Genomic DNA, 12,665 nt, shown 5'->3' on the forward strand with positions numbered 1-12,665 from the left:
GAGATTTGAACTAATTGTTGCTTGTAGGTTGGTCAAGATTGAAAATATAAATTTAAATTAAATGTGTTTTAAGTTGGCAGTTCTATTCTGGTTAACTTAAAATGTTCAAAAATAAAATGAAATGGAACTTCTTTTTTTATCATAAGTCTTGAGAAAGGGTGATATTAAAACTGTGGCTTATTTGACCCATGATTTTCATTTTCATGTTCTTGTCGTAACTAATATTTAAATGTGTTGTCATGCACAAGCGGAGATTTAAAAAACCGATTGTTGTAGGTAGACTGGTCAAGAACGTTGTGAATGAAACTGTTAGCGTCTTGACTTTGGGTCTCATGTAACGTCAAGGAATTGACAAGAGTACAATATTAAGCTGTTTCATAGTTTTAGGCTGCTGCTTAATTGAGAAGGAACATCCTAGACACTCGATACAGACTTGTATGAATATTGTTCCCGTTGATGTGTTGCTTGGTGTTTGGGAGTGATCTTAAGAATATCTGTAATGAAGTAGAAAAGTAATATTGAATTAAAAATTTAGAGCACGCGTTGTGATAAAATGTATTAAATTAACACCTCTTAACTGTAAAATGACTTACTTGTTCAATTAATACTAGATGGACCTGTCTGTTCCGGCAGCGCCTGTCTTATCAACATTTCTACTCCTGGTGTTGTACTGGTGCGGTAACGGAGGGGCGGGGCATGGAGGGAGAGTGGGGGTAGGCTGGTCTATGGGCGTGTGTGCTGTTGCTGGAGGGGAGTTTCTAGAAGCGATATGGGCGGGTTTAACTTTTGGCATGGTGGATGAAGCATTTGAGTGTGGAGATTTAAATAATTGAGGGATTTTGTTTTGATCTGAATTCACGATATTAATTAATCTAGGTGTTCATTCGTACAAAGGATTTTTAATTTCATTGACGTCGTTGAGATTTTTATTTTTATTGTAGGTTTGGTCTAAAAAGATGTGTAGATTTTCCAGTTCATTCATTAATTTCCCTTTACCTATGCTTCTGATGATGGTAAGATCTTTCTCTATGGATGTAAAGTGATGGCCCGTTTCTCTCATATGTTGGCTCATTGCTGAGTACTTATTGTGTTTTTGAGCGTTATAATGTTGCAGATATCTCGTGTTAAAGCTCCGGCCAGTCTGTCCGATATAAGAAAAATCACATTGACCTTGTTGTGGTTAAAAAATATGTTTCGATTGGTGTTAACTGTCCTGAAGGCTATATTAATATTGTGCTTCTTTAAAGTATTTGCGATCTGATGGACGGCTGGGTTGTTATATGTAAATGTGGCGAAACTAGTTTTTTTAGGTTTTTCTGGGACGAGATTAGTGGACAATTTAATTTTGATTTTATTAATCAAACGGTTGACCATATCTATTTTAAACCCGTTGAGTTGAGCAAGATTCCTTATGTACTTCAATTCAATTTTTAAATTGTTGGGAGAAAGAGGAATTTTTAAAGCTCTATAAATTAAATGATAGAAAGAGGCTTGTTTTTGGGACTTGGGGTGTAGGGATGAATTCATAATAGTTAAGGGAGACTGTGTAGGTTTCCTGTATATTCGAAAATCGAAGGTATTATGTCCGCGTGTAATAGTTAAGTCCAAAAAGTTTAATGAGTTCCTAACCTCATCCTCTTTAGTAAACTTAACATTGGGATCAATTTTGTTTAGGGACTCCAAGATCTCGTCACTATTAGTGACATTTTTGTCGAAAATTACGAAAGTATCGTCTACAAATCTGAGCCATAAACATACGCCTTTTATTTGTGTTATAATTTTTGTGTGTTCTATTGTGTCCATATAAATGTCTGCTAAGATGCCAGAAAGAGGGTCGCCCATTGCTAAGCCTTTTTGTTGGTAAAACTTTCCATTGAAAGAGAAAAAGTTGTTGCTTACGTCAAAATTTAATATCTTCATGAATTCTTCAATTTCCATCTTACTAAGGCCGTTGTGTTTATTGATATTATCACTGATGATTCTTACAGTTTCTTTGATATGGATGTTTGGGTACATATTTACAACGTCATAGGAGCACATTGAGTGATTGGGTCGCAGCTTAAACTTGTTTAAAATTTTGCAAAAAGTGAATGGATTTTTTAAAGGATGTTTATTATTGAATACGTAATGTTTTTTTTAGGAAGCCTTGAATGAATTTTGATACTTTATAGGTGGAGCTGTTTCTACAGTTTATGATAGGGCATATTGGAATGTTCTTCTTATGAATCTTTGGTAAGGCTCTGGCTGTAGGATGCTAAAAGGTTAGTTTTTTCCACCTATTCAATACATATAAATTTTATAAATTAGGAATTTATTATTGATTCCACTTGAGACATGTTTCGCCCTTCATTGAGGGCATCATCAGTCAAAATATCACCTCAAGGTAAAAAATCAGGTAACTGGTTAGTAGTTGACATGTACAAATTAATACATATTATTAATACAATTACAAAAATTAAGTATGGGAAATAGTTGTACAAAAGTGATGGTTGAACATATAGGTTTATAGATGAAAAGTCAGCACCAATGCCTAAAATTAACATAGTAGAGTTCGGCAGTGGTGCTCTGGAGAAACAGTTGACGCAATCATAGGAAAATAAAAAGTTATAAAATATTTACATTAAAACAATTAAGGGAGAAAAGGTGTAGTGTTCGGCGTCAATGTTTGTAACCAAAAATTAATGTCAAAGGTTGGTAACTATACAGTATTTACATTGTTCAATTGAACAGTTGAGATAAAGTTTTAAAAATATTTACATTATAACATTCAGCGTAAATGTTTGTAATAAAAAGTAATGTCAATAGTTGGTAACTATATAGTAATTACATTATCTAATTGAATAGTTGAGAATTTACAAATATATACATAATTACACAAGAGCAGCTGGTGTGCAAGGATAAAAAAATTTTAGTACCAAGTGCGTCCTGATGTTTTAGAGGTTGGAAGAAGGAATTAGTATTGACATTTCAGAAATATGTAGAGCAGTTTATTTTAGTTAAAATCACCGGGGGTAGGGAAATATTTCATAGGCAAATGAGGTTTTATAGGCATCAAGCTGGAAGTTTTTCAGTTGCAGTGCCGAGATCGGTACGGAGACTGGTCAGTGTGGATGGAGATTCATGGGTATCCCGTGCGTTTGAACGGCAACAATGGTGACAGTTATTAGTGGGTAATTGCTAGTTATATGGGTAATTGCTAATTAGGAAAATGTTGCGGGTTGAAACTTTCGCTTATTCTTTTAGTTGACTTCTGTAGCATCGAATGTGATGTGAAGACATCGGTGTGAAATGCCGGTGAGACAATTGATATTGTTCCGTGGAATAAAGTATGGCGGACTTCGGGATGAAGTTATTGTTCTTTTCTGGTCTGGTGAAATAGAATAGAGTTGCTTGTGTTGTGAACTGCTGTGGAGAGATTAGAATGTATACGGCAACTGCAGAGTCAGAGCTTTAAAGCTGGGGTGAGGCATCTTCTCATTCTGACTGCGAAGAGGAGCCGTAGTGGCACGCCATATTTGTGCCGATGTGCGCTGGGTTCCGGCGTGTTGTTGAAAGTTGTATTGTATGCAGTGGAAGTTATCTGATGTGTCGCTGAGAGGTAATTGATGATGAGTATTGGTGGACTAAGAAGGAGGCTCCGTCGGTAATACGCACATGCGGTTAGCAATGGCGCCATTCTAATCTCTCCACAGCAGTTCACAACACAAGCAACTCTATTCTATCTCACCAGACCAGAAAAGAACAATAACTTCATCCCGAAGTCCGCCATACTTTATTCCACGGAACAATATCAATTTGTCTCACCGGCATTTCACACCGATGTCTTCACATCACATTCGATGCTACAGAAGTCAACTAAAAGAATAAGCGAAAGTTTCAACCCGCAACATTTTCCTAATTAGCAATTACCCATATAACTAACAATTACCCACTAAGAACTGTCACCATTGTTGCCGTTCAAACGCACGGAATACCCATGAATCTCCATCCACACTGACCAGTCTCCGTACCGATCTCGGCACTGCAACGGAAAAACTTCCAGCTTGATGCCTATAAAACCTCATTTGCCTATGAAATATTTCCCTACCCCCGGTGATTTTAACTAAAATAAACTGCTCTACATATTTCTGAAATGTCAATACTAATTCCTTCTTCCAACCTCTAAAACATCAGGACGCACTTGGTACTAAAAATTTTTTATCCTTGCACACCAGCTGCTCTTGTGTAATTATGTATATATTTGTAAATTCTCAACTATTCAATTAGATAATGTAATTACTATATAGTTACCAATTATTGACATTACTTTTTATTACAAACATTTACGCTGAATGTTATAATGTAAATATTTTTAAAACTTTATCTCAACTGTTCAATTGAACAATGTAAATACTGTATAGTTACCAACCTTTGACATTCATTTTTGGTTACAAACATTGACGCCGAACACTACACCTTTTCTCCCTTAATTGTTTTAATGTAAATATTTTTTAACTTTTTATTTTCCTTATATTGCGTCAACTGTTTCTCCAGAGCACCACTGCCGAACTCTACTATGTTAATTTTAGGCATTGGTGCTGACTTTTCATCTATAAACCTATATGTTCAACCATCACTTTTGTACAACTATTTCCCATACTTAATTTTTGTAATTGTATTAATAATATGTATTAATTTGTACATGTCAACTACTAACCAGTTACCTGATTTTTTACCTTGAGGTGATATTTTGACTGATGATGCCCTCAATGAAGGGCGAAACATGTCTCAAGTGGAATCAATAATAAATTCCTAATTTATAAAATTTATATGCACTGAATAGGTGGAAAAAACTAACCTTTTAGCATCCTACATTCAGTATCTTCAATACGGATAGCAATGATTTTTATCACTTGCAAGGCTCTGGCTTTCGGAATACTAGGGTTCATGTTAAAAAGTTTTTGTTGTTCTTGTTCATTGAAAAGAAAGTTAGATATCCTTGATATCTATGCCTAACGTCATCTTTAATACGGAACAATAATGAGAGTTGTTACTTGTAATGCCGTCTCTTAGTCGACAAAATACACAATGATATACTGTACTGCCATCTTTTGGTTACGCGTGGAACTTTGTAGAATCCAGATACTATTTGACAGTCAGTCAAAAATCTATTATTTAGATGGCAGTGTAGCCGTCAGCTGTCCACTCACGCACACGAAAGCTCAAGCGATAGTAAACAAACATGGTTGCCATGTGCTCTTCTAGTCATATACATATGTCGTATATGTCAGGCAACACACGAAACCATAGTATTTTCGCACCTCTGCTCCTAATGAATTTATCTAATAGCATTTCACGATACCTAAAAGTGAATTGACGATGGTCAGTTTGTGTACCGTAACCCAACATGTACCTGATGCTGACGGCTGGCACAGTTATAAATCAACAGATCCAGATTTCAAGAAATCGCCGTTTACAGTGGTTTCAGCCTACAAACTACCACGAGGTATGAAACCAGGGACTGAATAGAGTTTTTCAATTGCTTTTTAGCGGTAATTTGTACACTGAAATTATTAACGAAATCAATCGGTATGCGATAATAATAATAATAATAATAATAATAATAATAATAATAATAATAATAATAATAATAATGCAAAATAATTTTTCTTAAATTCCACATATTGCATTTATTTGCTCCAGTATAGCTTGTTGTAAACGTGTATAACCTAACTACATCATTTAAAAGCAAGCGCTACCTGTAAAATCGTGAAAGATGAATACAGGTCATTTAAGATAAAAATTATATTTAAAATACGAATAGTAGAGACAAGATCCTTTTAAGGACACTTCCTCTAAAGCATTACTTTGTCAATTTTATATATTTTTCATCTAAACAGTGTTATGTGGCTGAAGATGTTGATAATATACGAAACATGTACCACTTTTGACCATTAAAAATTGCCTTAAGCAATCATTGTATCGACTAGGTGGAAAATAAATTAAATACTTAATTGTGAATCTATTGAAGTGCGATACGGACCATGAAGCTGATTTTATGTAATAGTAGAGACAACACAGAGAACTTGGGGTAAGGATTAAACATCTGAGCATAAAAGCAGTGACGGCTCACGAAAAAATTTTCAGGGGGTTCACATCATTTTTGTTCATGTCTCAAATGCACCAACGTGTAATGCAAATCAGTAAAAAATAACATACTTAAATCATTTCACTAAAAGTTCCTTGTGCAGTTATTTCTCCACTCATAATATGATAGAAACTCTATAACCGAGGATCTATTTTATCCAAGATGAATCTGTAAGTGTACAACAAAACTAAAATTCAACTTTGCTACAATGCTATACTGTAGCAAACATTAAAGGGTGCAAGCATTATTCTAAGTTTTTACATAGCATGAAGTTCATCTAAGTATAACAAAAGGCGTAGAAATAAGGTGTACCACATTTACTGGTCAAATTTTTAAATACATAATTGTTTCCAAAATGACCGCAACAGTCTCTGCCATTATCTTCACATGTTAATGCACCTCATTTTGGAAATTACAGACAGCACTTTCCTCAAAAACATTTAGCACGCAATACAACTGATGACAGATCGTGCTCATTTCAGTAATAGCATTTAGTTTAGGAATTCTCAAAAATTTTTAGGAATACAATCAGTCTGTCCTTCAAACATGCAAATTTCTCAATCACTTTACGTTTGAAGTCACTGGTGTTCTCATGATTGCAAACATCTGTTCAGAATTACTAGCAAAATCTTCCAACAATGTAACGCAATAGTAGCTTCTGTAAGGCTGCGGCTAACAGTAACAGTAACTCTAATACTACTTCTTCATCCGTTAATCCTCCAGGGTTGGTTTTCCCCTCGGACTCAGTGAGGGATCCCACCTCAACGGCAGCGCCCTGGAGCGTGAGACTTTGGGTCGGGAATAACAACTGGGGAGGAAGACCAGTACCTCGTTAAGGCGGCCTCACCTGCTTATGCTAAACAGGGGGATGGGAAGAATGGAAGGGATAGACAAAGAAGAGGGAAGGAAGCAGCCTAGCCTTAAGTTAGTACCATCCCGGTATTTGCCTGGAGGAGAAGCGGGAAACCACAGAAAAGCACTTCGAGGATGGTTGAGGTGGGAATCAAACACACCTCTACTTAGATGACCTCTTGAGGCTGAGTGGACCCCGTTCCAGCCCTCGTACCACTTTTCAAATTTCGTGGCAGAGCCAACAATAGAACCTGGGCTTCCGGGGGTGGCAGCTAATCACTCTAACCACTACACCACAGAGGCAGACAACTCTAATACTATAGTTGTCTTTTTATCTCTGACTGGAGGGTAGCTTTAGACAGAAAGGCACATAACATACCGTGCTCTTCACTTATGCAATACCTGTACCTAAACCATGACATTTGCTTGTGCATGTGTATAGTCTTCAGGCTCGTAGCACAATGTCCATCGTGCTCACTGCACTGTCAGAACGAATAGCTGTTGATATAACAGAGTTTCGATATAAGTCAAATGCTTTAAATCAATTGTCAAAATTAGGTCAAAACAAAGGAAACAATTTTAAATAGTCTATGAATGCATGAATATGCATTAGAACCTGATGTTTATGTGCTAATGTGCTTCTGAGAGTCCACCGCCACTGAATAAAAGGATATTGACACGTATTTAAATTTGTTTAACAAAGTTTATAATAGACAATTGTCTTTATCATGCCATCATGTCACGTATTATTAGTGCTGGAGGTTTGCTCTTCTTACTCCACGAATTTCAATGCTGCTTCAAGGGATTTACATCCTCCATTGGGAGTTATTTTGCACTACCATCTTCTACTATGTTTTCTTTCTGTTCTGTTTCATTTTTCACCATTATTAAAAATGCTGACAATGTCTTCATCAGTCACTTCAACTTGATCATCAAGGGCAAACCACTCACTTAAGTCTTCATCAGTTGCATGTGCACATCCAAGGATTTGTTTCAGCAAAGGCAACATACTGTCCATGTTTTCCATACTAATTTCATTATCATCAGAATTTTTCTCTGACTCCTTCTCACTCATAAAAATTTTCCACGATTTACAAGTTGTGTCAGATAAAACAGAATGTTGGTTCAGCAGAACCCCCTACTGTCTTTTTATTGACTTACTAGTATGAGTGTTTACAGTGGTATTAAATAAGTGAAATCGTGATTTAGGTTTCTGCAGCATATAGCAGTATGAATCGACGCAAGGATTCTGGAATATCTTTTCACCAGTAAGTTGGGCATGGTACACATTATATTTTAAAACTACAGAGAACCAACTCCCCTTCTTCATTTCCAGTTTCCAGCATTCTGGGTCGGGTTGTGAATCAACGACCTCCACGGTTTTCTATTTCTCCACGGCTCCCTTCCTTCCTTCAATATTTCTTCTACTTTTACAACAGGACAACAGTGGATGTACACGGTACTAAATAGAATCTGGAAAGAGAATGTAATACCAAATGACTGGAAGCAAGGAGTCATCATCTCATTGTTGAAAAAAGGTGATGGAAAGACATGTACCAACTACAGAGGTATAACTCTGGTGTCACATGGCCTCAAAATCTACGAATCCATCGTTGAGAGCAGGATTAGAAAATATGTTGAACCTACACTAGAGGAAGAACAACATGGATTTAGGCCTCATAGATCAACTATAGACCTCATTTTTGCCACCAGAATGCTCTATGAGAAGTATTCGGAGAAAGGTAAAATGTTTTTCTGGACATCGAGAAAGCATACGACCATGTACCACGCAGACATATATGGGAATGTTTGAGACATAAGAAAGTGCTCGATGACATCATAGCACGAGTACAACGATTATATGATGAAACCAAGTGTTGTGTCCAGGTCCAGGACGGAAGGTCAGGATGGTTTGAAACGAAGAGTAGAGTCCAGCAAGGAAGTTGTCTTTCACCACTTCTCTTCATAATCATAATGGATTAAGTTTTAAAAGAAGTTAAGAGAAAGGATCCAACAACTAATGCCCTGGTTTTTGCTGATGATGTAATGGTATGGGGTGAGACAGAAGCAGAAGTACAAACTAGACTAGATCTCTGGCATGAAGCTTTTACAACCTTTGGTCTCAAAATCAGCAAAACGAAGACAGTTGGCTTGGTGATGAGTAGAAACTCTCCAACTGTTCATCTAAGAATTGGAGATGAGGAGATGGATATTGTAGACAACTTCCAGTATTTAGGTAGTGTTCTGTCATCAGACAATACCATACATCAAGAGATTAGTAACAGAATACAGAAAGCTTCCAAATTCTATCACGCTGTACGTCAAATACTTTGGGATGAAACATTTTTGTTAGTTTCCAAGATCAGCTTGTACAAAATATATCTAGTACCTATAATGATGAATGGCCTGGAAGCAGCGACATTTACTGGACCAACAAAGAGTCGTCTTCAGGCAACAGAAATGAAGTTTTTCCATTATTGTCTACAAAAAACAAAAATTGATAAAATAAGGAATGTGGATATCCAACAACAGCTTGGATTGGAAAGAAGCTTGCTGGAGACTCTAGAAGTGAAGAGATTGCAATGGTATGGTCACATGAAAAGAATGAACCCTCACAGGACCCTGCGAACATACTTTGACCACAATGTTCCTGGGAATAGACCAAGAGGAAGACCTCGTGATGTTTGGGGAAAACAGATTAATGAAGGGCCTTGAAATTAGAGATGAGAACTGGTGTCGCATATATGAGCAGCATCTGTGGATGGATAGAACGAACTGGAGGAGACTCGTACACAACCGCACCCGGCTTGCTGGAGCGAAGAAATGATGATCTTTTTACTCCTCTCTTCTCTGTACTCTTCTTCATCATATCCATCCACCTCTTTCTGGGCCTTTCCCAATTGTCTTACTCGTATTATTTTCTCCATACATACTTGCTATAGAAATCTACCCTCTCCCATTCCCGCCATGTGTCCTTACCATTTCAGCTTACTGGCCTCTATCTTGTCTTGCAGTTTAGGGAATCCAATTCTTTCTCTGATTTCTACGTTTCTGATTTTATCTCTTGAGTCTTCCCAATTATTGCTCTAAGGAAATGTCATCACGGCTGCTTGGATTCTGCCTTCATCATGTTTTGTTGTTGTTGTCGTCCATGTGCCTGCCGTGTATGTCAAAACCGATGTGTAAAACACCGAGTACAGAATTTTCTTGCATTTCTCTGGGACGTCCCAGTTCCATACTATACCTCTCACACATTGTTTGATTCTCTTTCCAATTTCTTCATTTATTTTCCCATCTTCCGTAAGTATACTCACCAAATATTTGAAGCTTTTCACAACTTCTGATTGTCTTCCATTTACATCAATATTCCTCTTCCTTCTCTATTACCTCTCATCATCACTACAGTCTTACTCTTCTCCACACATATTTTCATTCCACATTCCCTTATGTTTTTACTGTGACAATAGATTGGAGTTTCTACAGGAAAAATCAAAATTATTTCTAGGTTTCCACTAGAAAATCCCAAGCTCCTCAGTGAATGATTATCTACTGTGAAGCATGACAAATTTATACCCTCTATACATCATAAGCAGTGCTGAGTTCATTCCACAGAAATGTGTTTCTGGAAGACCAGTTATACTTACAAAGAATGTAGTGAAAGCACTTAAACACGTCTTTGATTTGGAGGTTCCGTACTTGTTTTTGAATGAGAGTATTTTCTTTACATTACGTACAATATCATAAATATATCGCAAAACCAAAAGGGAGAAAGCCTTTTCGATTGAAAAATTGCTCTCTCTGGAAATAAAAGACTTACTACAGAAGGCACAAGAATACTTTTAAATACTTTTAAATAATATGTGTGTACTATTGGTAGTAATTTAATCTTGATCAAAATGAACTGTTTATTCACATCAATAATCTTACTACATAAAAATACCCTTTAGAGTATTTAATTTTCATGTATGAAGGAATGGTTAAAATATTGCATGGAGAGAAAAGGACTAGTGAACTGGCAGGCAGCCAGAAAATTCTGCTCTGAGGGACTTTACAATACATATCAGGAAGAAAAACAACTAATTTCATCTTTGAAGAAATCTCATAATGCCTATCATCACCAATTCAAAACTGCTCCCATGATAAGCCAGGGTAGGTCATTAGTAATGTCATGCAGTGTGTCTAATGTTAAATATTGTTTACACACACATACCTCTTTTTCCACATCTAACATAGCTGCAAAATTCAGCAACTGGCTGTCTTGATCTATTTCATGGAGATGAAAAAATATGACTGTATTAAATGTCTCTTTCAGGTTTCGGTGTGATGCATCAGCTGTGATAAGAATCCTCTGTACAGTTGAAACTTTTGCACTAAGAGTTTCAGCTACAAGCCTTACAGTCTCAGTTTCTTCTGGAGCAAGAATACACACTTGATTCATCCTTTCTGGAAAAGAAAGATCATTGGATTAGACTACTGGCCTTAGGTTACCGGCACACGGCAATATGGTCCACAAATTAAAAAAAATATGATGCAAAAGATTTAACAAAACAACTTCTAAAGGTCATCAGACCTAGAAGTACTGTATTTTGTGTCAGGTACATTTAATGATATAAGATTTTCTTATTTCCAAATCAGGAATATGAGAACTCAAATGCCAAGAACCAAACTGTAATGCCATATGTTAACCCCTCAGCGCCGACCTCTATGCGTGGTATAGACCCTCTTTTCTTCCGTAGCCGCCGACCTCTATACGTCGTATAGACCCATACATGGTTTCACATTTACGACTATAGCGCGAAGAGTTTTGTAGTTATTGATATGCAAATTGTTTTGTTTCCAAGAAGACATTTTCAGGTTTATCAGTGTTGTAAATAAGAATTTAAAATCGTTATAATGTAGTTGTTTTTGCAAGGTTATTTGTCAAGTAAGTCTGAGCACTAATTTCTGCTTTTTTTAAAAGTCTGTTTGTTTCATTCTTTCCCACAGAAGAAAATAAAGAAATGATGATCTGAGAAGTTTGTCTTTTCGCGTGATATTCTTTGCTCTATTTGTACATTGAGAGTGCGGTTTATTTATTATATTCGTCTTTATTTCTCAGCTCGTAATATTTTCGTAACTCTCCACGAGCGCTCTGTGTAGGCAACAGCAAGTGCTGCTTTCTGTCATACGATACGAGAGCCAGTTGTTCATGGTACATATCTCGCTTGAAAGACTATGTCTCGACCTTTCATCTGAAATATGTATCCAGTTGATTTGTTTCGTATACAGTAAGTGTTATTCCCCTCATTCAGTTTCGTCCTGCTGCTTTCAGTCTCGCTGCAGCTTTATCAGTCCGTGTGGCGCGCCACGCTCAGCCGTGGTTTGACTGACAGTAACGTGCTTGGAATATTGTATAATTCAGATGAACGTTTAGTCGGAAGTAGTAATGACAGTATTAGCAGCATTGATAATGAAATAGATGATGTAGCAGTGGTAAATGATGAGAGTGACGATGAGGAGGAAACAGTACTTGGAAATTTCGTGTAGGAGACTACTGATAATTATACATGTCAAAGGGAAGTTTTAAACAGTGAATTATGATTCCTAACTTCTCTAATAATATTCACACATGTCACAGAGACAAATATTGAGCAATTAGGGGTACCTTATCGGAGCAGCTGGTGAAAAGTTTGTTTACAAAATACGC

General features: G+C 36.7%; 1 protein-coding gene across 1 annotated transcript in view; it reads right to left on the reverse strand.

Annotated features, from left to right (window-relative positions):
* The window catches only part of LOC136860498 (D-ribitol-5-phosphate cytidylyltransferase), a 33,575-nt gene that overhangs the window by 7,839 nt on the left and 13,071 nt on the right, over positions 1–12,665 (reverse strand). The window contains exon 5 of the mRNA XM_067138761.2: positions 11,190–11,422. Within this exon, the coding sequence (XP_066994862.1) occupies positions 11,190–11,422 (233 nt within the window). The remainder of the gene's footprint in view (positions 1–11,189; positions 11,423–12,665) is intronic.

This window comes from Anabrus simplex, chromosome 1, assembly GCF_040414725.1.
Source record: "Anabrus simplex isolate iqAnaSimp1 chromosome 1, ASM4041472v1, whole genome shotgun sequence".
Classification (NCBI taxonomy): domain Eukaryota; kingdom Metazoa; phylum Arthropoda; class Insecta; order Orthoptera; family Tettigoniidae; genus Anabrus; species Anabrus simplex.